The following is a 27998-nucleotide window of genomic DNA, read 5'->3' on the forward strand; positions in this document are numbered from 1 at the left end:
CCGGGTTAGCTTACTAAAGTGCAATTTTAAATTTCGCGCTAAATATCCTGCTGAAAACGTCTCGGTATGATGACGCCTGCGTGTGACGTCACGGATTGTAGAGGACATTTTGGGACAGCATGGTGGCCAGCTATTAGGTCGTCTGTTTTCATCGCAAAATTCCACAGTATTCTGGACATCTGTGTTGGTGAATCTTTTGCAATTTGTTCAATGAACAATGGAGACAGCAAAGAAGAAAGCTGTAGGTGGGAAGCGGTGTATTGCTATGTGCATGTCACGTACGTAACTTTGGGGACTTTGGGGAAATATATGTGCTGTATGAACTTTGGGGAGGTGAACGGTACTTTGGGCTGTGGGATTGAGTGTGTTGTGCAGGTGTTTGAGTTGTATTGGCGGGTTATATGGACTGGAGGGGGGAGGTGTTTGTTATGCGGGATTAATTTGTGGCATATTAAATATAAGCCTGGTTGTGTTGTGGCTAATAGAGTATATATATGTCTAGTGTTTATTTACTGTTTTAGTCATTCCCAGCTGAATATCAGGTCCCACCCGCCTCTCACAGCATCTTCCCTATCTGAATCGCTCCCACTGCTCTCTAGTCCTTCACTCTCACTTTCCTCATCCACAAATCTTTCATCCTCGCTCAAATTAATGGGGAAATCGTTGCTTTCTCGGTCCGAATCGCTCTCGCTGCTGGTGGCCATGATTGTAAACAATGTGCAGATGTGAGGAGCTCCACAACCTGTGACGTCACGCTACTCGTCTGCTACTTCCGGTACAGGCAAGGCTTTTTTATCAGCGACCAAAAGTTGCGAACTTTATCGTCGATGTTCTCTACTAATTCCTTCCAGCAAAAATATGGCAATATCGCGAAATGATCAAGTATGACACATAGAATGGACCTGCTATCCCCGTTGAAATAAGAAAATCGCATTTCAGTAGGCCTTTAAATGGCAACAACACCTAGCGACCAATTGTGGTATGGCATCAATTAGAGTGTAATTTAGCAAAATGAGCTCCTGTTCTAATAGAGAATGTTCCTACCCGGAGCCCGCCATTGTCCTGCTCATGGCGGAGGTGTGTCCAGGGGTCCTATAGGCTGCACTCATGCTGCCCCTGAGGTGAAAAATGCTGCTGACGGGGGAAAGAGAACGCAAGGCAGACGCCCCATCAGTGCCGGCTAATGCTGCTGCTGCTGCAGGACTGCCCAATAAACTGTCCCCGCCAAAATGAACGGATGCCAAGGTGGACGGCGCCCCCAGGAGATTCGCAACCAGGCTCCTCGGCTACAAAGCAAAAAAGAAGAAAATCTAAAAATTAGTGGCGCTATATCAACATGGCCATACTTGAGTGCGTCACAGTACTTCAGATTCGTAGAAAGAGACATGATGAGAGTCTGAAGGAGCCGTGGTGGCCTCTCGCTGAACTCTTTCCTTCAGCAGGCTGATGAAGTGCGTGGTCTCTCTGGGAGGCTGCCATTGGGGGTTAGTGATGGCAAAGTGCATTAGAGACAACTCTGTCTTGCCGTCTTCCGCCTGCTGGTAAATGGATGCCTCCGTCTTCCCCGCTGACATCCACTGTGGATGAAAAGACGCACATCTTACAGCTATGCTCGCCTTCATGTTTACAAGCCTCTTTTTTATATTTTTACATACTCTTATCTGGCATTTATCCATCTGTGCCTTTAATACAGAACCCAGTAAAGCGGGATACCGCCGTAAGTGTGCGCATATTCACACAACCACATTACAACTACATACAGATAGATAGATAGATAGATAGTAGAGATGCGCGGATAGGCAATTTATTTCATCCGCAACCGCGTCAGAAACCATCCGCCATCCACCCGATGTAACGTTTGATCAGAACTGCACCCGCCCGCCATCCGCCCGTTGTTATATATCTAATATTAATAAAAAAAAAAAAAAGGGGTGAAAACTACGCGAATTGCACCTTGTGCATACAAGATTTTTCGATCGGACACGGAGGAATTAGCGATGTAAAAGACCACGTTGGGACAAAAAAACACAAGTCTAATGCCGTTGCTAGCGATACAAGTGGAAAACTTTCAACGTTTTTCGTCGCCCAAACAGATTCTTTGGATGTGATAAATGCCGAAGTTTTATTTACGGAGGCAATAATTGAGCATGGACTTCCAATCGCACTGGCTGATCACATGGGACAGTTAATAATGTAATGCAACCTTTAAAAATCATTACGCGGTGATCGCGATCCCAAAAATAAACTTTTCTTGCATGATAATGTCCAGAAAAATTTGCTTTATATTACTATAGAGTCCTTTTAACGAATGAGTTTGATGGTTTATCACAAACCTTAAATGAAATTCCATGGCCACCGTCCTGCTCTCTATATCAACCAGGGTGAGCCCCACCCCTTTCGTGAGCGCACTGCGCGCGGAGTGACCCCTGTTACGCGCCCCCGGCAACAGGGGTGGCAAGCAGGCAAGCTGCGCGGGCGGAGCGCGCGGAGTGACCCATGTTACGAGCTTACCTGCCCTGGCGGGCAGGTAAGCTGCTTACCTGCTGCGCGTGACGCCGGCTGCGGCGAAAGCGGACGAGGCGGGGTGTCGGTGCGGTGGGCGCGGTAGTGACCCTGGACGTGCGTCGGGCCCTTCTCGCGAATCGCCTCAGCTACGGCTCCCGGTGGGGCCCTCTCGGGGGAAGGGGCCTCGGTCCCGGACCCCGGCGAGGCGTCCCTTCTCCGCTCCGTAAAAGTGTCCATCTCTTTTCTTTTTTTTTCTTCTGTTGTGGCATATGCTGCAGGTGCCTGCTCGTTTTTCGTATGTGGGTAACAACATTTAACTATGTATATATATTTCCGAATTGGTTTAACTGCCACCCGCAAAAAAAAAAAAAAAAAAAAAAAAATCTAATTAATCCGCCCGACCCGACCCGCGAGCGGATAAAATCTTATTTTTTTTAATTTCATCCGCCCGATCCGCGGATAATCCGCGGACTCCGCGGTTGTGTCCGCAAACCGCGCATCTCTAATAGATAGATAGTACTTTATTGATTCTTTCAGGAGAGTTCCCTCAGGAAAATTAAAATTCCAGCAGTAGTGTACAAAATTGAGATCGAATTTAAAAAGTAAAACGTAAAAAGTAAATAACGGGGGTATAAATGGAAACAAAATAGAAAAATATTACAATAGAATAAAAATAAAAAGCAACAATGAGAATAAAAATATAACAGTAAAATAAGAATATAACAAAGAAACTAGGCAGTAGTAAACCATGTTATGAAAAAGTATTGCACTGTTATTGTTTTGCATCCCCTGTCATCCTAGTACAAAGGAACCTATTTAAGTTGGTCCTGTTTATGTCAAGCTTCTCACCAAGTCTTAGTCCACCGCGTTCTCCTAATGACTAAAAAGTGCCCGACAAATCTGGTTGACCGCTTATCTATATTCAAATTGTGAACCAAAGGGGTTGTTCCTATGACAAGTGGTAATGATGCACAATATTTTTTGCCTTTAAGCCCATACCTGTACTGATAACTTCCCGCTTCTAAACTTCCTGCTTCAAGGCCAACATGTTTTTAATTTACATGTGCGTACCTTTTTTTGCGGCAGCTTCTTTAGCAGTGCAAGCATCTTCTTAGGTTTTCAAAACACAGCGATGCTGGCGTTTCATGTGGCTGATAAGTTTTGATGTGTTGAAGTGTTATGGTTGTTTTTTGTCCCTAGTCTTTTGCACTTTTGTTGAAAACAGCAGACAAATTATTATTTATTTTTTTCCCCCAAAAACAGCAGCCACTGTAGTGCCCCCCCCCCAATCAATCAATCAATCAATCAAAGTCTCTGACTGGAGAGCTAGCTTCCGCAGCTAGTGAGTCCATGACGATGACTTCTGTTTTGTTTGATCAACCGTTGTACTGCCATGTTACAGGCACCGTTTGGAAACAATTAAGGTATGTAAATAAACATTTACAAAATATTTATGTGTGAATAACTTATTTCACAATGTATATATCTGCGGCTTGTAGTCCTGTGCGGCTTATTGTTTTGATAATGTTACACTGTCAATAGCACTGGAAATATATGGAAAAATAGTTTTTCTTGAAAGATTTTGTGAATGTGCCTTATATACCGGTGCCTTCGATGTTCGGAAAATACAGTATGAGAGAAAAAACACTTCAAACGTATGAATAAGTGTGAAATTAGTCAATATTTACAAAGGAAATACAAATGTTGGCCCTCACATCAATCAAACGGAGCATTCTTATCATAATAAAGGTAAATGTTTGAATGCAAACACGATAGGTGTAAATATGAAGGTGTCAACTTACCGCAGGATGGCCATGTTGCCTGATGTCCATCTGGGCAAAAGAACACGTGTCTCCCACTCCCACCACCTCTACGGTGAAGTTCCTAAAAAAATCGATGATCTCTAGTGACTTCCTCCTCAAAAAAAAGATGAGGATGATGGGCGTCACCACCGGACTCAGCAGCTCCTCCAGTATGAATACCTACAAAGTAAAAACACAGGACTTGTTTTCATATAGTGACAATGTCCATTTGTCCAGTTGGGTATTCATACTCACTGCTTTGTACTGGAAGAGCTGGGAGAACTGGTCCCGGGTCTCATATCGGTGGGCACTGCCCTGCCAGTGGTCAGGCATGTAGTGTATATGAGCCAGGATGATTCGCAACAGCTGCTCTGGACAAAACACCATGTGTTTATCCGGAATAAAGGACCTGAGGAGACCGAGAGGAACATCTCATCTGAGGCCAAAAGCAATCAATTTGCTGAAGGGCACAACCTCCTACCTGCAGATGGTGATACACACTCCCAGCAGCGTAATCGAGGAGAGGACATGTTCGACCGCGAGCACGTCCTCGTCGTAGATGGTCAACGCGATCAGGACTGCCAGAAGGGACCCGGCGAAAAAGGCGACATTCTTGGCCACCACAGTTAGCAGGGGAGAGAGGAAGCAGTTCATGTACTTGGAGGCCGCCTGTAAACGACAAAGAAAAGGACAGAATAATTATAAAGAGAATCTCACACGAGTACACCCTTCAAGGTTTTATATCTTCTCAAGGGACAATACTAGGGGTGTAACGGTACGTGTATTTGTATTGAACCAGTTCCGGTTCGGTTCGGAGGTGTACCGAACGAGTTTCCACACGGACATATTAAGTAGCGTAACGCACGTTGTGTAAACAATGCACACCGAGGCACAACACACGGCAGGCTAGCAGCTAACGGGCTACGATAGACTGACCATACGTCCTCTTTTCACCGGACAGTTCCTCTTTTGCGGACCTGTCAGGGCGGAGTTTCTTAAATGCCTCAAATGTCCGGCATTTTGAGTTAGGGTTGCGTGTATTTTCAATGTACGTTCAGGGTTAAGAAGGGGTTAAAAACAAAACAAATTGGTGGAAGATTTTGCAAATTTGGTAAATAAATAACCCCAAAATGTATATTTTGTTGTTTTCTTACTCTACTGAAAATGAACCGAACCGTGATCTCTAAACCGAGGTACGTACCGAACCGAAATTTATGTGTACCGTTACACCCGTGGACAATACTACAGGAAATACACCTGGATATACTTTCAGAACAGTTACATTTACTGTGCACTGAAAAGGACTATAAGCTGGTGATACAAATACCAAATAGTGCAGTTGGTGTGAATATTTAGTGCAAGAACTGGGGACCGATCAGCATTGGCGGGTATTTGTGAAAAACTATGTGATTGGCAATTGCCGATTTATGCCTTTCCCCTCTGGCTGACACTGTACCTATTTGTGGTACCCCATCTGACAGGCGGCTAACAGCCAACCATAGATGTCCATACATTGTGTAGAGCCGCTCCCATGATAAGTTATTAATCAACATTATTGAGACGAATAAACTGTTTTTGTTCTTAGTATCTTAAGTATCATTATTATCAACTATACTAAACTTGATCAGATTAGTATACTTATCAATGTCTTGGGCATGACGTTAAAGTGCATCCGGCAGTGGAGGCTCCTTTATGGGGTCTTGGGCCACTAGGAGGTTAACCCCTTAACTACTGCTACCCCAGGTGGCCCTTGGCAAAGGCCTAGTACCTGACTGCCCCCTAGCCAGGGATACGGTGAAGACCTCAACAGCGGAGCAGGCTGAAAAGGGTAGACGTAAGAACTACCACAATGGCTGCGATGGCGGATGAAGGCTGCAGCAGAAAAGGGTCCCCAGTAGTCTTGGTCTCCATGCCACTGGACCCTGACCCGGATCTGTCAAGGATCGTGTGGTGACTGTCTGTGCACCAGTCTCCCCACGTGAAACAAATTCACGCACAGGCATCCTCCATAAAGGGATACCCCCCTACCAGGAGGATCGTCATACTCGCTTTGAGTGACCGCCAAAGAAGAATACTCATCAAGTATTCTTATACTTATTATGCTTAGCCTCATCTTTAAGGTAAATGTACTGAGGATGAACTACTGTTTATAGAAAAAAAAATGGTAAAATGGATTATACTTGTATAGCGCTATTTCACCATTCACCCATTCATACACACATTTCTACCAACGAGGTTGGTAGAAGGTGGGGATTGAACCAGGAACCCTCAGGCTGCTGGCACGACAACTCTCCCAACTGCGCCACGCCGTCCCCATAGAAGCAAGCACGAAGATAATGGTGAGACGTTGGAGCAGACGGAAGCTGGTAGAGTGAGGTGAAAGTGACGATGCTATCAATGTGCAACTTGGAGACGAGCTATTTCGACATAAATGGACTGCTTACCCAATATCAACAGGAAACGTCCCCGGCCAGCTGGACCAGACAAACAATTGTCCATCGAGTGAGCACACTTACTATCGTTAATGATACATGCAGAACGTCATGTGTGTTAGGACAACTACAGTACATACGCTGTCTGGCTAGCTAAGCTGTGTACAAATAAACATGAAATGTAGGCTAATAATTTACAGATACTGTAATATGATTGTTCATGTTTTTCAGTCAGTACAGATTGGTGTCTTATCGCATTGTGTTGTGCATCACAAACTCAAACGCGTTTTGCGTTTGACATAGAATCTAGCTTATCTCTTGCCGTAGCTAGCTTTTACGGTTAATACCGAACCATGCCAATTTGTTACTATGCTAAAAAAAAAAGAGTTCCTCAGTGTTCGCTCTTACAATAACAATGTCGCTACAGCTTGGTTATTATACGGGTTATAGAACGTAAATGAAGTATTCTTAACGGTTTTTGTAATGAATTTAGAGGTAGAATTGTTTGCTCCAATTAGCTGAATTGCTAGCTACCTAGAACGAGCCGATTAGTACATGTTAGAAAGCGAAAAAAAAAACTACCGTATTTTTCGGACTATAAGTTTTTTTCATAGTTTGGCCGGGGGTGCGACTTATACAGGAGCGACTTATGTGTGAAATTATCAACACATTACCGTAAAATAACAAATAATATTATTTAGCTCATTCACGTAAGAGACTAGACGTATAAGATTTCATGGGATTTAGCGATTAGGAGTGACAGATTGTTTGGTAAACGTATAGCATGTTCTATATGTTATAGTTATTTGAATGACTCTTACCATAATATGTTACGTTAACATACCAGTTGGTTATTTATGCCTCATATAACGTACACTTATTCAGCCTGTTGTTCACTATTCTTTATTTATTTTAAATTGCTTTTCAAATGTCTATTCTTGGTGTTGGGTTTTATCAAATAAATTTCCCCCCAAAAATGCGACTTATACTCCAGTGCGACTTATATATGTTTTTTTCCTTCTTTATTATGCATTTTCGGCCAGTGCGACTTATACTCCGGAGCAACTTATACTCTGAAAAATACGGTAAACCTTTTGTCTTCTTGTCTATCATAATGATTGTAAACAATACGCACAATTTCAAAAAAGCGCATTTCCCCTTTAATGAACCGCAGCACTCATACAGCCCCAGAACCAATCCACCACTGTGCTTGAGTCATTTACAATTTATTTGCGTTTTTGCCTCTCGTCAGCAATACAAAAGCAGCTAAGCTATTTAGATGTGGACCTCACTGACCTTGTAGCCTTTGCTCAGCCGAGACATGAGCTCGTGGTCCAGCTCATTAAAGTGGCGCAGGTAGCATCGGCCGTACAAGGACCAGCATCTGGCCCCGAGAGAACCAGGCTCTCGCTTGATCACCTTAACAAACACAATGATAAGGTATTTTTACCTTTACCAAATAGACGGACCAATGAGTCGACATGTGATACCTCCGTGTAGCTGAAGAAAGCATAGAGGATCTGCCACACCAGGATGACGGGACACAAGAGGAGGTTGGCCACACCAATCCACAGGATGCGTGACGCCAGCCTGTCGGCCAGCTCTAGGCGGTTTCCTCCTCTTTTATACTCTGACTTTAGGCTCCACTCGTTCTCAAACAGAGAACCTGGAAAAGTAACCAATGTGGATGTCAACAAGTCTGACTTCTTTAGAATACAAAGTGTTTTTTCTAAACAATCAGCTGCAGGACGAAATCTTATTTATGATCAATAAAGGCAAAAAATTAGTTTAACTAGTTGAGATTTATTACCACCTTTCGTTAGTTAGCAAAAAACTCAAAAAGTGTGCATTTTTATGAATCTTTTAGGACATTTTAGAAATGGAATTAGAAACAACTGATTTTGGGCTTGATCCGGATCATCTTTACGATGGTATTTTACATTTATGTTACGGTGTGTGTATGCTAGCAGCCCTGCAGAGACAAAGATAGTGAATGACTGACAATAGGCTTCGCTCTGTTTCTTTTATTCCGGTATGGATAGCTCAAAAAGTTACAGGTGATTTTCATCAAACTTTCAAGAATTGTTCGAAATTGGCAATTTTCATCAAACTTTCAGGAAATGTCTAAAATGGGATAAGGAACAAGTAATTCGACTTTGGGGATGATTTGAATAATTTCTACCACTTACCTTACATATATGTTATGAGCCTCAACTTCTGTGTGTGTGTGTGTGTGTGCTTTTGTATGCGAGCGTCCCCGCTGCCACCCACAGAGACAAAGACATTGGATGTCAGACCAGAGGCTTCATTCTGTTTTTTTAATTCCGCTATAGATAGCTCAAAAGTTTATTGGCACATTTTGATTAAATGTTCAGGAAATGTTAGAAATGTGATTAAACTTTGGGGGGTAACCTCAGATTTTTTTTTACTGGTAGGCAATGTTCCCTCTAATTGTTGTGTGAGAAAACGCAAAAACTCCCTGAGCATTCAGTGGAGCCCAAGTGAGCAACATCAGACGTGCACACTGTGGCTACACCAGCAGTACACCTGTCCCAAACCTGACTAAATAACAAGTTCAATCTCCATCCATCCATCCATTTTCTACCGCTTGTCCCTTTCGGGGTCGCGGGGGGTGCTGGAGCCTATCTCAGCTGCATTTGGGCGGAAGGCGGGGTACACCATGGACAAGTCCCCACCTCATCGCAGGGCCACCACAGATAGACAGACAACATTCTCTTATTATTATAATCAAATGACAGCAGTCATTTCCATGAGATTATTTTCTAATATAAGTGTTTAGGCCAGTGGTTCTCAAACTTTTTTTGTCATCCCCCACTTTGGACAAGGGCGAGTTTTCAAGCCCCACCTGCCCCCATCGCCCCAACAGAACGCTAACGCCAAGCTTAACATTTTCAAATTTATGGAACATCAAGTAACATCAAGTTGTATACATTCAAACTCAATAACATAAAATAACATCAAGTTCAATAATAAATAAAATAACTGTGCATCTGTGGTATAACTTGCCCATCCATCCATTTTCTACCGCTTATTCCCTTTGTGGTCGCGGGGGGCGCTGGAGCCTATCTCAGCTACAATCGGGCGGAAGGCGGGGTACACCCTGGACAAGTCGCCACCTCATCGCAGGGCCAACACAGATAGACAGACAACATTCACACTCACATCCACACACTAGGGCCAATTTAGTGTTGCCAATCAACCTATCCCCAGGTGCATGTCTTTGGAGGTGGGAGGAAGCCGGAGTACCCGGAGGGAACCCACGCAGTCACGGGGAGAACATGCAAACTCCACACAGAAAGATCCCGAGCCCGGGATTGAACCCAAGACTACTCAGGACCTTCGTATTGTGAGGCAGATGCACTAACCCCTCTGCCACCGTGCTGCCTGGTATAACTTGCATCAAGTTCAATAATAAATAAAATAACTTGCATCAAGTTCAATAATAAATAAAACAAAAGTGTTATAACTTGCATCAAGTTCAATAATAAATCAAAAAAAGTGTTATAACTTGCATCAAGTTCAATAATAAATCAAAAAAAGTGTTATAACTTGCATCAAGTTCAATAATAAATCAAATAAAAGTGTTATAACTTGCATCAAGTTCAATAATAAATCATATAACTTGCATCAAGTTAAAAAAAAATAAAATAAAAGTGCCACTTTGCAATCTTTGCAAAAAAAAAGGAGGAGCTATGCATTTGGGAAGACAGGGCAAGTGACAGCACTTTTCCCCGGGAGAGCCACCTTGCTTCACTGTGAAACACATACTTGCCAACCCTCCCGGATTTTCCGGTAGACTCCCGAAATTCAGCGCTTCTCCCGAAAACCTCCCGGGACATATTTTCTCCCGAAAATCTCCCGAAATTCAGGCGTACCTGAGTGACGTGTCGACAGCATGTTTTCACGTCCGCTTTCCCACAATATAAACAGCGTGCCTGCCCAATCACGTTATAACTGTAGAATGATTGAGGGCGAGTTCTTGGTTTCTTATGTGGGTTTATTGTTAGGCAGTTTCATTAACGTCCTCCCAGCATGGCAACAACACACAACAACAGCAGTCACGTTTTCGTCTACCGTAAAGCAATTTGTCTGCCGTAAACAGCAATGTTGTGACACTCTTAAACAGGGCAATACTGCCATCTAATGTACATGCATATGTGACATTAACATCTAGGGCTTTTAGAGAGTGCAGTGCACAACTGCGCACACAACAAGGAGACGAAGCAGAATTCATCATAAGAGAGGGTGTTCAGCATGGTTAGAAAAATAATGACAGAGAATAGAACAAGGATGGACAATTCAACCCTTAACTCAACAATGAGTAGATGAGTGTTATGTGTGTGTATATTTGTAAATAAATGAACACTGAAATTCAAGTATTTCTCTTATTTATATATATATATATATATATATATATATATATATATAGCTAGAATTCACTGAAAGTCAAGTATTTCTTTTATATATATATATATATATATATATGTGTGTGTGTGTGAAATACTTGACTTGGTGAATTCTAGCTGTAAATATACTCCTCCCCTCTTAACCACGCCCCCACCCCCAACCGCGCCCCCCACCCCCACCTCCCGAAATCGGAGGTCTCAAGGTTGGCAAGTATGGTGAAACAGCACGGCTGTATGATCAGCTCCCATTTCCTCACACAGTGCAGAGAACAGTCGCGCTTTCAGTGGTCGTGTTTTGATCAAATTTACCGCGCTCACATCTGTTAAAACCTCTTTGAGTTCGGGGCTGAGCTGCCTTGACGCGAGTGCTTCCCAGTGAATGACACAGTGTGTCCAATGCGCATTTGGCGCAACCCTCTTTATTAGAGCCTGCAGCTTGTTTCTTGACCCTGCCATGGTCATTGCGCCATCAGAGCAAAAGCCCACACAGTTTTCCCATTTAAGGTCGTGTTCTTTGAGGAAACTGTCCATTATCTTGAACAGCTCATCAGCAGAGGCTCTATTTTTGATGTATTTGCAAAACAGCAAATCCTCGCACAGTGACTCGCCATTCACAAAGCGGACGTATGCGATGAACAGGCAGTCTTTATTGCTGTCAGTAGCTTCGTCCACTTGTAAAGCAAAACGACTTTATTTTCATTTGTCTCCGAGTTGTTCCTCAAGATCAATTGCAATGTCGCATATACGTCTCGCAACTGTGTCGTTTGACAGTGGGACAGCTTTTCATTTTGCTGCGCTTGTCTCGTCAAGTTTGTTCCGCTTAGCCCCGCCCCCATTAGTTACTGTTGCTATGTCTGTCAAACTTTTGCTCCTACCTAGAAATGTAAAGCCTACAGGAAAAATAAGTAATTTACATTTATTTATAAAGCGGATTTCACAGACAGAATCACAAAGTGATTTACAGTGTGTGTATAGAAAATAAAAGCATAGTAAAAAAAAAAAATCTAAAAAAAAAAAAAAAAAAAAAAAAAAATTAAAGTGAAATTCCCTCCCGTTCCTCGCGCCCCACCTGTCATGTCTCTATTCCCCACCAGTGGGGCGCGCCCCACACTTTGAGAAACGCTGGTTTAGGCCCACTTACAATGACAATAACAAGAAATATTGTTTTTTTTCATGAACTGTGTACCGTACTTGTATTGTTTGTCTGGGTGGAGGTCCTGCTTTGGAAATAATTGGTACCCCTTTCAGACATTGCATTTAGTTCCCATTAAAACATTCACATGTTGCACAATGAGATGTAAGTAGGGGATCATGTGTACATTCCTGCAACTTCCTGTTTGTAAAAAACATATTTTTATTAGTATTTATTTAATATACTAACAGCATCTCATGATTAATATTTATAAATTAAGATTCCTAATAAATGACACTAGAATAAGCACACATTTGATTGGTAAATCATAGAGTAACGACCTGGAATGACACTTAATGTGTGGTGTTGGAGTTGTCCAACTTTTTGTGTGGCTGTAAACGCATCACTGGCTAAGTGCCATATGTGCATGTGTTGGCGCAAATGAGAAAGAGCGAGCGGCTGCTGTTGATATAACAAAGTTGCTTTTGGTCTGGTTTGTACTGCAGAAAATGACATGTTTTGCTAGATATCATTTTTTTACTAATGTTTTGGTGATGTGTTTATGGCCGACAATACAGAGTTTTGCTCAGTAAAGTGGTGGATGGAATTCATGTCCTCAAAGCGTCTCGACAGATGTTACAATATTTGAACAATGATGACGAAAACTGTTTTCTCTGTCGTGTCCGTATGTCGAAAATTGTTATGCGCTTATTTTTTTATTTTATTTTTTGCGTGGCATAGATTTGCTGTGCGCAGAGGACGCTTGAGCAGTGCGCAATTGCACAGGCGTGCACCTTCGAGGGAACGTTGCTGGTAGGGCCTTTCCCGAGCGCTTTTGTAGTTATTTATGATCTGTAGGCCACATTGCCCAGCCCTATCATAAATCATGCACTTCTTGTTGGCCATATTAAAGAAAAATGCACTCCTACATGAAAGAAATCCAGTGAGGATGCAGGAAACACACACCTGGTCCCCAAAAGAAGATGAGCTCGAAGTTATACTTGAGGCCCCGGGTGAAAAACACACTGTCTCCGAGTACAGGAAGTTGAAAGCGGACGGGAAGGAGCGATTTATTCACCATGGCAACCTGCAGACAAGAGTAAAGTGCGTTTCGAGGTTACATAGAGCTTGATCAGATTAAAAAAAAAACGGCTCAGGTGTGCAACAACCATGTAATTTTTAAAGCGGAGAATGCGGTGGTAAATGTCCAGCTCTGTCAGCTCTTTTTTATGGATGCAGATCTGGTGTTCCTTCTGGATCTCCACTATCCTGGCCTGGACCTCCTGCCATGTTACGTAGGGCAGCTCCGACTGGATAAAAACACACACACACACACACAAGTTAAACACAAAAAAACTTAACGAGAAAAGCACTTGCAGGCCTGATCTTTCAATAGTGAATATGTCATGAATCCAGACGGTGATCTGGATCATCCCCAAAATGTAATCACTTGTTTCTTATCCCATTTCTGACATTTCCTCAAAGTTAGATGAAAATCAACCGATAACATTGTAAGCTATCTTTTATACTAGCATGAAAAAAACGAAGTAAACAAACTTGTGAGTCATCCACTGTCTTTGTCTCTGTGGGTGGAGGTGGGCCACAAGCAAACACACAAGGCTTGTACATTAAACGTAAGGTAACATAGTATAAATGATCTGGATGAGCCCCAAAATATATTAACTTACTCCTTGTCCCATTTCAGACATTTCCTTGAAGGTGGATGAAAATACACCCGTACCTTTTTGAGCTATCAATAGCGGAATGAAAGAAAAGGAGAGACCACTCTTCTGTCTATGCTATCTTTTGGTGAGCCACTGGCATACACACACATAAACATAAGATCATGTAGCAGAAATGATCCGGATCTGGCCCAAAATTGAATCAGTTGTTCCTTATCTTATATCGGACATTCCATTTGGGACAACTAACTAACTAACTAACTGACAAACCAGTGGCAAAGATTACATAACTTTATGGCGGAGGTAATAACCCAACATTACAAGGATGGCTGGTATCACCATTGTCATTTTGAGGGCGTTGATGTAGAAAGATCGGATCTCCCAGAAGCAGCAGACATTGTAGATGAACTTCACCAGGCGGTGTAGCCAAAACACCCCGGAGATCATCAACACAAAGATGACGAACGCATTGTCTCGGATTCTGTCAGATAAAGAAATACATAAGCTCACAGTGTGACATTAATTGCCCCCCAAAAAAATCAGTGGAATTAATTGATAAACACTACAATATAAATATATATATATATATATATATATATATATAAAAAAAAAATATATATATATATATATATATTTAAAAAATAATAATATATATATATATATATATATGTATGTGTGGGGAAAAAAAATCACAAGACTATTTCATCTCTACAGGCCTGTTTCATGAGGGGGGTACCCTCAATCGTCAATCCTGACGATTGAGGGTACCCCCTTCATGAAACAGGCCTGTAGAGATGAAATAGTCTTGTGATTTTTTTTCCCCACACATACATATATTGCGCTCTACTACGGTATCGAGCACTATTTTTTGGATAACCTTATTAAGACATATATATATATATATATATATATATAAATATTTATTTTTTTTCCCCCAATAGTCACTGTAGGAGCCTAAATGATGTTTAAGTTAATTTACATTTTATGGAAGGTGCTTTATGTTTATTCAGCCAAAATGGGACTATTTACTTTATTTGCATAATACGAAAATGTATATATTGCATGCTTAGAATAATTATAAGGTACACATTATTTGTAATTATTATATTTGTCTGAATAATTTGATGACGTACTATTTTATACTGCTTTAATACAGTGAAGATTACGTAACAGTTTATTTGCATGTATGGCGGAAGGATCTGTGTGGTAATATGGTTTGGACACAATGTATTATGGGTAATGGCAGTCAGGTATGGTGGAATCGAGCCACACAGTTTTTTGACCTTACTCTTACTTTTTCTAACTATTTCTTACTGTAACAAACTTGCTTCATTTTGCCATTCATTTGTTCCCACGTCGTTATTGTTTTACGTTTTTGAATGATTAAGTTCACAAGTAAACGATACAAAACGAAGAGGAGCGTCTGGAGTTTTGTTTGTTGTTGCCACAGCAAGCGGAGCAGGAGAAAGTAGAGGAGCGTCAAGCTAAGGCTTCATTAAGAATCTACAATCACATAGTTAAAAAATCACTGTCCAGGTGCACTGAACATCTTGAATAAAGGCACGTAGTGACAGACTTGTGTTGGCATAGTGTATCGGCCTGTCTCCTTCTATCTACTCTAGTCTCTTGACCAATCACAGGAAATGTAACTATCACCAGTGGCCCGCCAATAGACCTATCCATATTACATAATTTTCACATCAAACTCTAATACTCTAAACAGGATACTGTATAAACCCATTTTGCTATAAGTTTAACAAATTATTAGGGCTGTGAATCTTTGGGTGTCCCACGATTCGATTCAATATCGATTTTTGGGGTCACGATTCGATTCAAAATCGATTTCTTTTTTCCAATTCAACACGATTCTCGATTCAAAAACGATTTTTTCCCGATTCAAAAGGATTCTCTATTCATTCAATACATAGGATTTCAGCAGGATCTACCCCAGTCTGCTGACATGCAAGCAGAGTAGTAGATTTTTGTAAAAAGTTTTTATAATTGTAAAGGACAATGTTTTATCAACTGATTGCAATAATGTAAATTTGTTTTAACTATTAAATGAACCAAAAATATGACTTATTTTATCTTTGTGAAAAAATTGGACACAGTGTGTTGTCAAGCTTATGAGATGCGATGCAAATGTAAGCCACTGTGACACTATTGTTCTTTTTTTTTTTTAATAAATGTCTAATGATAATGTCAATGAGGGATTTTTAATCACTGCTATGTTGAAATTGTAACTAATATTGATACTGTTGTTGATAATATTCATTTTTGTTTCACTACTTTTGGTTTGATCTGTGTCGTGTTTGTGTCTCCTCTCAATTGCTCTGTTTATTGCAGTTCTGAGTGTTGCTGGGTCGGGTTTGGTTTTGGAATTGGATTGCATTGTTATGGTATTGCTGTGTATTGTTTTGTTGGATTGATTAATTAAAAAAAAAATTAATAACAATAAAAAAATATATATATATCGATTTTTTTTAAATGACAATCGATTCTGAATCGCACAACGTGAGAATCGCGATTCGAATTCAAATCGATTTTTTCCCACACCCCTACAAATTATATCTATATAGGGGGGTAATCAGAGTCACCCGCCTCTTCTAAAGTTTTACATGTAATAGCAACTATTTCTTTCAAACGGGGTGCAGCACTAATTTCCATTTGTCAGATTTAGCCAGGCACATCTATCTTTTTCTTCACTTTCTTCTTGACACAACCATTTTGTTTTTAATTTTTGCTTTGCTTTTTATTTTCATTTTATTTTTTTAAATCACACCACGAGAAAAAAGAGGCAGGTATAAATAGTAGCCTAATTGGCAATTGCCACCAGGTGTGCCAGGCTGGCAATCGTGCAGGAACTGGAACCAAAATAAGAGCGCTGACAGGAAATAAAACGCGAACATTGAGGAAAACCCAACTGTCAGTGACAAGCCTGACAAGTATAATGGGAAATAAGTTGACTTTATATTGAAACGATTATCATATGTCTCTGATTTATGACACAAAAAGACTCACAAAGTTTGCTAGTAAATAGATTCCTGAGATTCCCGAGCCATTTCGTGAGATAATGAGGATGAGTCAGACTTGCCGAACTCAAGCACATGGCTACTTTCTATAGGATTTGCATATTTATAAGGGACCGTGGTCTGTGGGACCAATTTCAAGTTGATTGCGATGTAAAAGAGGATGTGCTTGGCTTTGTGCCTGCACACACTTTAATACATCTGGATTTGAACGTACATCTGTTTTTAGCAGGAAGCCCACGCAGCTCTAGTTGCATGAGGCAACAAATCTAGACTCCAAACATCCCAGAACAAGCTAGTCAGATTACTTCTAGACCTCCACCCCAGATCACACCTCACTCCTACCCACTTCTCCAAAGTGGGCTGGCTCAGGGTGGAGGACAGAGGAAAATAACTTGCACTGAGCCTAGTCTATAAAATCCGCTACACCTCCCTGATACCGAAGTACATGTCAAACTACTTCCTTAACGTAAATGACCGCCATAACCACAACACCAGGGGGAGCTCTACTAACCACTAACAAAGGTCTTAACTCATTCTCTTTCTATGCCACATCAATGTGGAATGCGCTCCCAACAGGTATAAAAGAAAGGGCATCTCTATCCTCCTTCAAAACCGCAATAAAAGTACACCTCCAGGCAACTTCAACCCTAAACTAACACCCTCCCCGGATTGTTGTTAAAAATCAAATGTAAACAATCAAATGCAGATATTTTTCTTATGCCTTCTGATCTCTCTCTCTATGTCCACTACTTGCTGTACATATCCTACCAAGTCAGACCTACACTGTTTCAATATCCATTTCTCTGTTCTCAATTGTTGATGACTGATGATAACAACCAAACCTAACCCCCCCCCCGTTCCCCTCCACACCCCGAATTGTAAATAATGTAAATAATTCAATGTATACACCCCGATGATTATCTTGTGTGATGACTGTATTATGATGATAGTATATATATCTGTATCATGAATCAATTTAAGTGGACCCCGACTTAAACAAGTTGAAAAACTTATTCGGGTGTTACCATTTAGTGGTCAATTGTACGGAATATGTACTTCACTGTGCAACCTACTAATAAAAGTCTCAATCAAAGGCCTCTGTTGACTATATTTTGGAGTAAAGCGAAGTCTATGATAAATATTGTTTCTAAACCCAATCTTGTGAAGAAGGCATCCGGTCAGTAGATTGTCAGCGCCATAGAATCAAAATATCCCCACCGTGCACTGCAGACGTCCACCGGTACAAAGGCGTCGGGCAACGTGACTTTCGACGAATCCGTGTGATTCACAAACTTGTTGGCGAAGAGGATGTCGTAGTCCACGCAGTTGGCCAGGAAGACTGTGAAGCCCACCACAAACAGCAACTGGCTGCACAAAAACCCATCAAAAGCTATTAGAAAAGACGCCAAGCTCTACAAAGAATCCTGCCCCCGAAAAAAAATACATTAACAGGGATGCGTACACAAGCTCGAAGATCTCTCCCAGCAGCATACAAGTGAATCCATTCTTCTGATGCAGGTTATAAATGTGATGAATGTTAAGGAATTTGTCAGTAGTCATCATGATATAAAATACACAGTATCCCCACATACCCTAACCCATACTTTAGAGTAGCCAGTGTACTGCTTGTATAGCAGTATTTACAACCCACTGAAAATGAGTCAAAACACGGCCAATATTGTCTAGATAGCTGGCAACACAAGTATGTAGAAAGATTACAGTGTCTTGGCTACAAGTCAGGGGCGGCATGAGTGCTTGCTGTTACCGTGGGAGCTCTGGTTCATTGAGAAGACACAAATTCCAGATTTTAAAGCCCAGTATATTTTATTACAGTAAATATTCCCAAATGGAAAATACCACAGGTGTCAAAGTCAAGGCTCGGGCGCCAGATCAGGCCCGCCGTCATTTCATACGACCCGTGAAAGCCTGGAAATAATATGGGTCAATAAATAACTTTATCTTTACTTACTAAATGTTTTGTTCATTCCATTTTGACAGTAAAAATATCTGCAAATATCTGCTTGTACTACAAAGCAAGTCATCCATCAAATTGCGCACTGTAAAAAATTACAATAAATTTCACGGTGACAAAAACTGGTAGATCAGTCACCAGAATTTTATCGTAAAACAAAACCGGTACTAATTTTCCATTTACAGTAATAAGCCTTTAAAAATAACTAACACCCGTAGACTTTACTACAAAAAAATAGTGGTACATTTCTTTATTTACAGTGCCCTCCAAAAGTATTGGAACAGTGAGTCCAATTTGTTTATTTTTGTTGTAGACTGAAAACATTTGGGTTTGACATCAAAAGATGAATATGGGACAAGAGATCAACATTTTAGCTTTCATTTCCAGGTATTTACATCTGGATCTGATACACAACTTAGAAGATAGCACTTTTGTTTGAACCTACCCATTTTTTCAGGAGAGCAAAAGTATTGGAACATGTGACTGACAGGTGTGTTTTGTTGCCCAGGTGTCTCCAAATTACATTGATTATTCAAACATTAAATAACACTGAATGTCTGAGCTCAGTTTCAGATTGGGTAGGATAGGTTTTGCCTGTGCAGACTGCATTTAGAGTTGGAACCAACATGAAAACCAGAGAGCTGTCTATGGGTGAAAAAGAAGCAGTTGTGAATCTGAGAGAAGATGGACAATCAATCAGAGCCATTGCACAAACATTGGCCTTAGCCAGTACAACCATTTGGAATGTCCTGAAGAAGAAATAACCCACTGGTGTACTAAGCAACAGACGTGGAACAGGTAGAACAAGGAAAACATCAGGAGTTGATGACAGAAACATTGTGAGAGCTATAAAGAACAACTGTTAGTGACATCAGCAACGACTTCCAGAGGGCAGGAGTGAAGGTATCACAATCTAATGTTGGCAGAAGACTTCATGGACAGAAGTACAGAGCCTACACCAGAAGATGCAAACCACTCATTAGCAAGAAGAACAGGAAGGCCAGGCTGGAATTTGCCAAAAGGTACAGAGATGAGCCTCAAAAATTCTGGAAAAAAGTTTTGTGGGACTGATGAGACAAAGATGAACTTCTTTCAAAGTGATGGAAAGGCGAACGTTTGGAGAAAGAAAGGATCTGCTCATGATCCCAAACATACAAGCTCATCTGTGAAACATAATGGCATGGCTTGGGCTTGCATGGCTTCTTCTGGTACGTCATCTTCATTGTTGGCAGCAGCAAAATGAACTCAGAAGTCTACAGAAACATTTTGTCTGCTAATTTAAAGAAAGATGCAAACAAACTGATTGGGAGATCCTTCATCATGCAGCAAGATAACGACCAAAACAACAAAGGAGTTGGTCAGGGGCAAGAAGTGGAAGGTTTTAGACTGGCCAAGTCAGTCTCCAGACTTAAACCCAATAGAGCATGCATTTTACCTGCTGGAGAAGAGACTGAAGGGAGTAACCCCCCAAAACAAACAACAACTGAAAGAGGCTGTGGTGAAAGCCTGGAAAAGCATCACAAGAATGCAAAAGTTTGGTGATGTCAAAGCTCACACGCTTGATGCACTTATTGAAAGCAAAGGATTTGCAACTAAATATTAAGTCTTATTCACTTTAATCTATTTTAAGTTTATATGTTCCAATACTTTTGTTCACCTAAAAATGTTGTGTTCTATTACAAATAATGCTATCTTCTAAGTTGTGTATCAGATTGAGATTTAAATACCTGGAAATGAAATCTGAAATGTTGATCTCTTATCTAATATTCATCTTTTGATGTCAAACCCAAATGTTTTCGGTCGACAACGAAAATAAAGGAACTGGTCTCACCGTTCCAATATTTTTGGAAGGCACTGTATAATATGCTGTAAAAACCATCGTAAATTTTACAATAAAATTCTGCTTTTATGCTCCCAGGTACACTTTAGAGTAGTCAGTGTACAGCTTGTAAAGCAGTATAAATTTACAACCCACTGAAAATGAGTCAACACACTCATTGCCGTCAATATATAGCAAGATAATTGTGCCACGATCACAATCAAGTGCTGCTGGTACTGGGGGAGATGCGGTCCATCGAAGGGAAACAGGAATTTCAAACTATGAATATTTTAAAGGATATTCTTTGAAAAAACAGGTCCAGGTTTTCGATATGGTGCCACTGAGCTGCAAAAGAGTAACTAAAGGTTAGGAATGCTGTTACAATGTGTAGACAAATTGTGTGTCCTACATTTAGCTCCCTCTGGAACGTGCATCAGGAGATTCTCCTCTCCAGGGGGAGAGTCGCTGTACGACGTCTCCAGGCGCTGGTACTCCGTGTCAAAGTGTGCCATCGCTGATGCGGCGTCAGTCTCACCACCGGGTCGCCACGGCCGCAGTTACTGACTGCAGCATGAACAACATCGGGGAGTTGCAGGAAAGATTATGTGCGGTAAACACTACATGCAACTTTAGTTCATTTATTTATTTGGCTTACCTTAAACGTTCCAGTTGTCGACGGCTCAAATAACCGCAGAGTCTCCTATAGCCGCCGTGTGCGTGGTCTACAAAAGCAAATAACCACCAGGTCAAAGAACATTAGCATTAACGGCTTTGCTGGTAGGAAACTTGATGTATTTTTATTATTATTAACTTTACAGAAAGCTTAACTGTTTCGAAGTATCATGAGGGCAGCTTTTGGTGTGAAAATCATGTGGGTTACACTTGCTGTATTGCTTTTTACACTAAACCTATCAGCTTTGAGCTGATTTACCGCTATTAAAAAAGACTGGCTCTGTTTATACGTGTTCATACAAGACCTACATTTTCCATTTTGCAAGCTTTTTTTGTGATTGTTGCAGCTTAAAATTCCTGAATTTGCAGCATTTTTTTTGCGATGAAAGTTGCCACAATTTCAGGATTTTGTTTTTAAACATTGATATGGTGGTTTTTATAAATTTGTAGTCAAAGTCTTAAGTGTTTCTTGTTCCTCAAAAAGCACAGGATTTTAAAACAAATGCTATTGATGTTTTACTCATTTTATACTGCACAGACTTATATGTAGACATTAGATGGCAGTCAGAGCAAATACTTAGAGCTCATTGTCAAATTACTGTACTGTTTTAATTAACTAATACTTTTAATAATTAATCATAATTGCAAAAAGAAACACAACTAGTCCTAAGTGTCCCAATACTTTTGGCCAGTTTTAGTCCTAAGTGTCCCAATACTTTTGTCAAGTTGTAGTCCTAAGTGTTCCAATACTTTTGTCCAGTGTAAGTGTCCCAATACTTATGTCCAGTGGTAGTCCTAAGTGTCCCAATACTTTTGTCAAGTTTAGGCGTAAGTGTCCCAATACTTTTGTCCAGTGGTAGTCCTAAGTGTCCCAATACTTTTGTCAAGTTGTAGTCCTAAGTGTCCCAATACTTTTGTCCAGTGTAAGTGTCCCAATACTTTTGTCCAGTGTAAGTGTCCCAAAACTTTTGTCCAGTGGTAGTCCTAAGTGTCCCAATACTTTTGTCTACTTTTAGTCCGAAGTGTCCCAATACTTCTGTTCAGTGGTAGTCCTAAGTGTCCCAATACTTTTCTCAAGTTGTAGTCCTAAGTGTCCCAATACTTGTGTCCAGTGTAAGTGTCCCAATACTTTTGTCCAATGTAAGTGTCCCAATACTTTTATCCAGTTTTCGTCCTAAGCGTCCCAATACTTTTGTCCAGTGGTAGTCCCAAGTGTCCCAAAACTTTTGTCAAGTTCTGTCCTAAGTGTCCCAATACCTTTGTCCAGTTGTAGTCCTAAGTGTCCCAAAACTTTTGTCCAGTTTTAGTCCTAAGTGTCCTAATACTTTTGTCAAGTTGTAGTCCTAAGTGTCCCAATACTTTTGTCCAGACTACCAATACTTTTGTCAAGTTTTAGTCCCAAGCGGCCCAATACTTTTGTCAAGTTTTAGTCCTAAGTGTCCCAATACTTGTGTCCAGTGTAGGTGTTCCAATACTTTTGTCCAGTGGTAGTCCTAAGTGTCCCAATACTTTTAATCCAGTTTTAGTCCCAAGTCTCCCAATACTTTTTTCTAGTGTTAGTCCGAAGTGTCCCAAAACTTTTGTCCAGTTTTAGTACTAAGTGTCCCAATACTTTTGTCCAGTTTTCGTCATAAGTGTCCCAATACTTTTGTCAAGTGTTAGTCCCAAGTGTCCCAAAACTTTTGTCCAGTTTTAGTCCTAAGTGTCCCAATACTTTTGTCAAGTTGTAGTCCTAATCATAATTGCAAAAACAACCACAATAAAAGCCTGCCTTATCATCCATAGCTGTAGGTTAATGGTAAATGTAGGTTTTACATTTGAAAAGTGTTTGACCATCTTAAACATTCCTTTACAGTATGTTCCAACACATTTGCCCCCGCAGGTCAAGAGCGTTTGTGAACCGTTGTGCGTTCGTAAATGAGATACTATGAGAGATCATCATCTCCACCATGTAAACACTGCCTAGGTCAGCATTGCAAATGACAATCTGTTCTTAATTGAATTACCCTGTATTAGTGTTGTCCCGATACCAATATAATATAAAGTTATTTCGATACTTTTTGGTACTTTTCTAAATAAAAGGGACCACAAAAAAATGCATTATTGGTGGAAGAGCTGCTGAGCTTTCAGATAAACGGCATCAGCATGTGTGTTGAAGGACAAACAGTTGTCAATGTCTGTCTTTTAGATCCTTCAGTGTCGACTCTTCCTATCATTTTGAAGCAGAATTCACCAACAGTTGGATTGTTCACCCACTAATAGGGAACGTGAGCTGGGTTTAGACCGTCGTGCGACAGGTTAGTATTACCCTACTGATGATGTGTCGTTGCAATAGTAATCATAAATAAAGATTGAATAAATACATACAGTAAATACATGTAAACTCGGAAGTAAATGTTTATATGCTACATTACACAGAAGGCTTAGCGCTGTAGACGGAAACTGGAAGTAGGTCTGAGCTACACGGGAACACAACAATTGTGCTGTTTGATCATTAAAGAGTTCATCTATTGTTATACGTTCTTGTTCCTGCTTTGTCCACACAAGAAACAAACATTAGTTTTGATTAGACCAAGGGTGTCAAACTCGTTTTCATTGAGGGCCACATCGTAGTTATGGTTGCCCTCAGAGGCACGCTTTTGACAATGAGTAATAAGAAATCAAAAGTGATGTGGCAGTCAAAGGCTGAAGAAATACAACTCTTAGCTGATAACAACAATTGCAAGGTATTCTTTACAGCGACAAAGGAGATGTATGGACCATCTATACAAGGTCAGGTGCCCCTCAAGAGCAAAGACGGGTGTACCATTCTGAAGACCAACAAAGATATCAATGAGCGGTGGCGAGAGAACTTTAAAGAACTACTGAACCAACAAACTGTCTATAACAGGGATGTCCTTAATGCCATACCCAACAGACCATCAATATGGACCTAGGAGACTTACCAACCCTGGAAGAAATTAAGAAATCCATCTCACGAATAAAAGCTGGCAAAGCGGCAGGCCCAGACGGAATTCCAATTGAAATATTTAAGCATGGTGGAAACAAACTACAAGAACATATATATCAAATTATACAAAAAAAATTGGAGCGAGGAAGAAATACCACTAGAGCTAAAGTATGCCAACATTGTGAAGATATACAAAAGAAAGGGTGATAGAGCAGAATGTGGCAATTACAGAGGTCCTGTCAGGAATCCTCAACACAAGACTTCAGACCATTGCTAAGGACATACTCCCAGAATCTCAATCAGACTTTAGACCAAACAGAGGAACAACTGACATGATATTCTCGGTGAGACAACTCCAACAAAAACGCATTGAACAAAATAAACCCCTCTATATGGCGTTTATTGACCTCACAAAAGCATTTGACACTGTCTCCAGGGAACTACTTTGGGAAGTACTGGCAAGATCAGTATAGTCCGATTGATGCATGACAATATGACAGCTACAGTACTTGGGAATGGCCATGATTCTGCTCCTTTTGACGTAAAAACTGGAGTAAAACAGGGATGCCTGAAAGCCCAGAGACTGTTCGCCGTCTTTTTCTTGTGATCCACATTGCATATTCACGAATACCAGCTGAGCTATTTCAAATTGCATTTCGGCTAGATAGAAAACTGTTCAACCTGAGGAAGCTGCAAGCCAGAACAAAAGTTTCAAGATCCACAGTGGTAGAATTTAAATATGCCGATGATAATGCAATAGCAGCCCAGAGTGCAGAAGATTTGGAAGTAATACTGGATGCATTTAACTATGCATACACACAACTTGGACTCAAAATAAATGCAAATAAAACACAAGTACTCTACCAACCATCGCCTAAGGACGTCATCCTGCAACCACCAACAATAAAGATAGAAGAAGTGGCTCTTGAAAATGTAAAAAGCTTCACACACATTGGTAGTGTAATGTCTTCAAATGCTAACATTGATGCAGAAGTCAATCACAGAATCAGGCTAGCTGCTGCAGCCTTTGGAAAGCTTAAGACTCGAGTGTTCCAAAATCATAACGTCAGACTAGATACAAAAATCAAAGTGTTCTGAGCAATTGTTATAACAACTTTGCTATATGGTTCAGAGGCATGGACAGCATATCAAAGACACATCACAGCACTTGAAAGGTTTCAAACATGAATATTAAGTGGCAAGATATGAGAACAAACATCAGTGTACTTGAACAGGCCATGATTCCCAGTAGAGAGTACAATTGTTAAATACCAACTACGATGGACAGGGCATGTCATACGGATGATTGACGACAGACTGCCAAAACAGACGGAGAGTTTATTAAGGAGTGCTTATTGGACTCTTGTTGTGCTGATATGCCCAGAGAAGAGGGGCCCATTTGAGAACGTGTCACTCTCCCGACGCACTGTAACGTTACGGGTTGAGACCATCGCTGGAAACTTGGAGCTTCAGCTGAAGGACAGAACGGCCGATTTTGACTGTTTTTCGCTGGCTTTGGATGACAGCTGCGATGTACGTGACATCGCCCAGCTGTTCATCTTCTTACGTGGGATAACTGCAGACTTTCAATTCACGGAGGAGCTGGCAGCCATGCAGTCAATTAAAAGGGACAACCACAGGTAATGACTTGTTCACAGATGTAAATGCGTGTTTGGACATGTTAGGACTGAAATGGGACAAGCTGGCAGGTGTGACAACAGATGGTTGTCCAAATCTGACGGGGAAAATGTTGGACTTTTAAAGAGGATGCAGGATAAAGTGACAGAAATTGACATTTTTGCATTGTATTATACATCAGGAAGTGCTGTGTAAGACAGTGTTAAAAATAAAACCATCAAAAGCAACCTGCTTTTGTATAATGTTAAGTTAGGTTAAATGAAATTATTATTATTATTATTATTATTATTTATCTTACGGTACATCAAAAATAATTTGAGCAAAATGTAATTGAAATATTGTCGGTGTGGCCCCTCCAGCAGTGCTCGGGTTGCTCATGCGGCCCCCGGTAAAAATTAATTGCCCACCCCTGGTCGAGGATGACCCCAAGAAATCTGATTTCAGACACATGATCGCATTGCTTTTTGGGGGGTGTAACTACTTATATGAGACATTATCACAGAAACATGTACTGAATATGATGGTTACCTCCATTCCTGCACAATGCATCCCCTCCGGAAGTTGGTATTCAACATTTCCAGCTACAAAAAAAAAGAAGGATAACCAACATTTAGCCTTTTTGTCAAAGGCCACATGAAAATGTCATAACACAAAAACAGACAGTGGGAAATAAATGCACATCTTACATTTGACGATGGTCTGCTTGCAGGTAACAAACATTGACGAAGAGGTGCAGTGCAGGAGGCTCAGGTGTTTTTGTTGTTTACATGACGTAGGCCTGCCAAAAAAAGGCACCTTCTCGGTGTCGCCGCACGTAAACTCTGCGTCAATAGGAGTCTTTCACATCGACTGGTTTACCAATTTACCAACCTCCCCTGCATTAATTTATTCTGTCAATTCGTTAGTTTTCGTTTCCTGTTGACTCCTTTCATCCGCGGTGGGTTCGGTTTCATGTCTTAGCATGTAGCTAGCAGCTTCTGTCAAAGCGGACATACGGAGAGCCAATCAGAACGCAAGCAATGGGTTGTTTTTATGCAACAACCAATAGGGTTTGAGTAAAGGCGGGCCTTATTTGCAGTAGGCTGATCCTGGACCCGCCTTCTGTAAACAGGTTGGGAACTGGCGCCGCCAATTGGTTGATTCTCGTAACACCCAGTTTGCAGTCATGTTTGTGGAATGTGATGTGAACAATAAATAATAAATACATATGATTAGATCTTCGTGGAGAAGATGTAGGGTCATCATTAATAATACAAATTAAATTTTTTTTGGAATTTGTCATATCATTTCATCATCAATTCGGCGGCTGGACCCTTTGCAGTGCGCATGTGTGGGGGTGCTGACGTCATCGCGGTGCGCGAAGGCTGTCCCAATTCAAAAAAGCTCCAAATATCCTTCGAATCCGGCCGACAAATGTGTCATTTTCTCCCATTAGCAGAAAGGTTGCATCCATTACCATGAATCGATTTACGTGGACCCCGACTTAAACAAGTTGAAAAACGTATTCGGGTGTTTCCATTTAGTGGTCAATTGTACGGAATATGTACTGTACAGTGCAATCTACTAATAAAAGTTTCAATCAGAATCAATCAATAGACGTCTTATAATTGGCTGCTGTGACGCGAGAAATTCGGCCGCCATCTTGAAGTGGTGATGAGGAGCCGACAAGCAGCCAAACTGACAGTTGAATAGAATAGAATAGAATACATATTTATTGTCATTGTACATTGTACAACGAAATTGCAAGCACAAACTAATTTAGTGCAAATTCACAACACATAAAAACATAAGAACATAGATAAATAGATAAAAATACATAAAAATACCAAGCACACAGCTCACATGCACAGTCATCATTGTCGTCTTGTGTTCAGTGACACTATTGCTCTCGGGTAAAAAGTGTTCTTAAGTCTGTTTGTCCGGCATTTTATTGTC

General features: G+C 40.8%; 1 protein-coding gene across 1 annotated transcript in view; it reads right to left on the minus strand.

Moving 5' to 3' along the window:
* atg9a (ATG9 autophagy related 9 homolog A (S. cerevisiae)) overlaps positions 1 to 27048 on the minus strand; it is a 35341-nt gene extending 8293 nt beyond the window's left edge. Inside the window, exons 1-17 of the mRNA XM_061968119.2 lie at positions 26750 to 27048; positions 26592 to 26644; positions 21459 to 21525; positions 21213 to 21367; positions 21103 to 21148; positions 18475 to 18537; positions 18231 to 18380; positions 14320 to 14461; positions 13468 to 13608; positions 13265 to 13385; positions 8230 to 8405; positions 8036 to 8158; positions 4789 to 4976; positions 4563 to 4716; positions 4308 to 4487; positions 1365 to 1577; positions 1045 to 1286 (exon numbers count right to left, since the gene is read on the minus strand). Coding sequence (XP_061824103.2) covers positions 1045 to 1286; positions 1365 to 1577; positions 4308 to 4487; positions 4563 to 4716; positions 4789 to 4976; positions 8036 to 8158; positions 8230 to 8405; positions 13265 to 13385; positions 13468 to 13608; positions 14320 to 14461; positions 18231 to 18380; positions 18475 to 18537; positions 21103 to 21148; positions 21213 to 21315 — 2042 coding nt within the window. The 5' untranslated portion in view covers positions 21316 to 21367; positions 21459 to 21525; positions 26592 to 26644; positions 26750 to 27048. The remainder of the gene's footprint in view (positions 1 to 1044; positions 1287 to 1364; positions 1578 to 4307; positions 4488 to 4562; positions 4717 to 4788; positions 4977 to 8035; positions 8159 to 8229; positions 8406 to 13264; positions 13386 to 13467; positions 13609 to 14319; positions 14462 to 18230; positions 18381 to 18474; positions 18538 to 21102; positions 21149 to 21212; positions 21368 to 21458; positions 21526 to 26591; positions 26645 to 26749) is intronic.
* Between the last annotated feature and the right edge of the window lie 950 nt (positions 27049 to 27998).

Source organism: Nerophis lumbriciformis, linkage group LG08, assembly GCF_033978685.3.
Source record: "Nerophis lumbriciformis linkage group LG08, RoL_Nlum_v2.1, whole genome shotgun sequence".
NCBI classification, from domain to species: Eukaryota; Metazoa; Chordata; class Actinopteri; order Syngnathiformes; family Syngnathidae; genus Nerophis; species Nerophis lumbriciformis.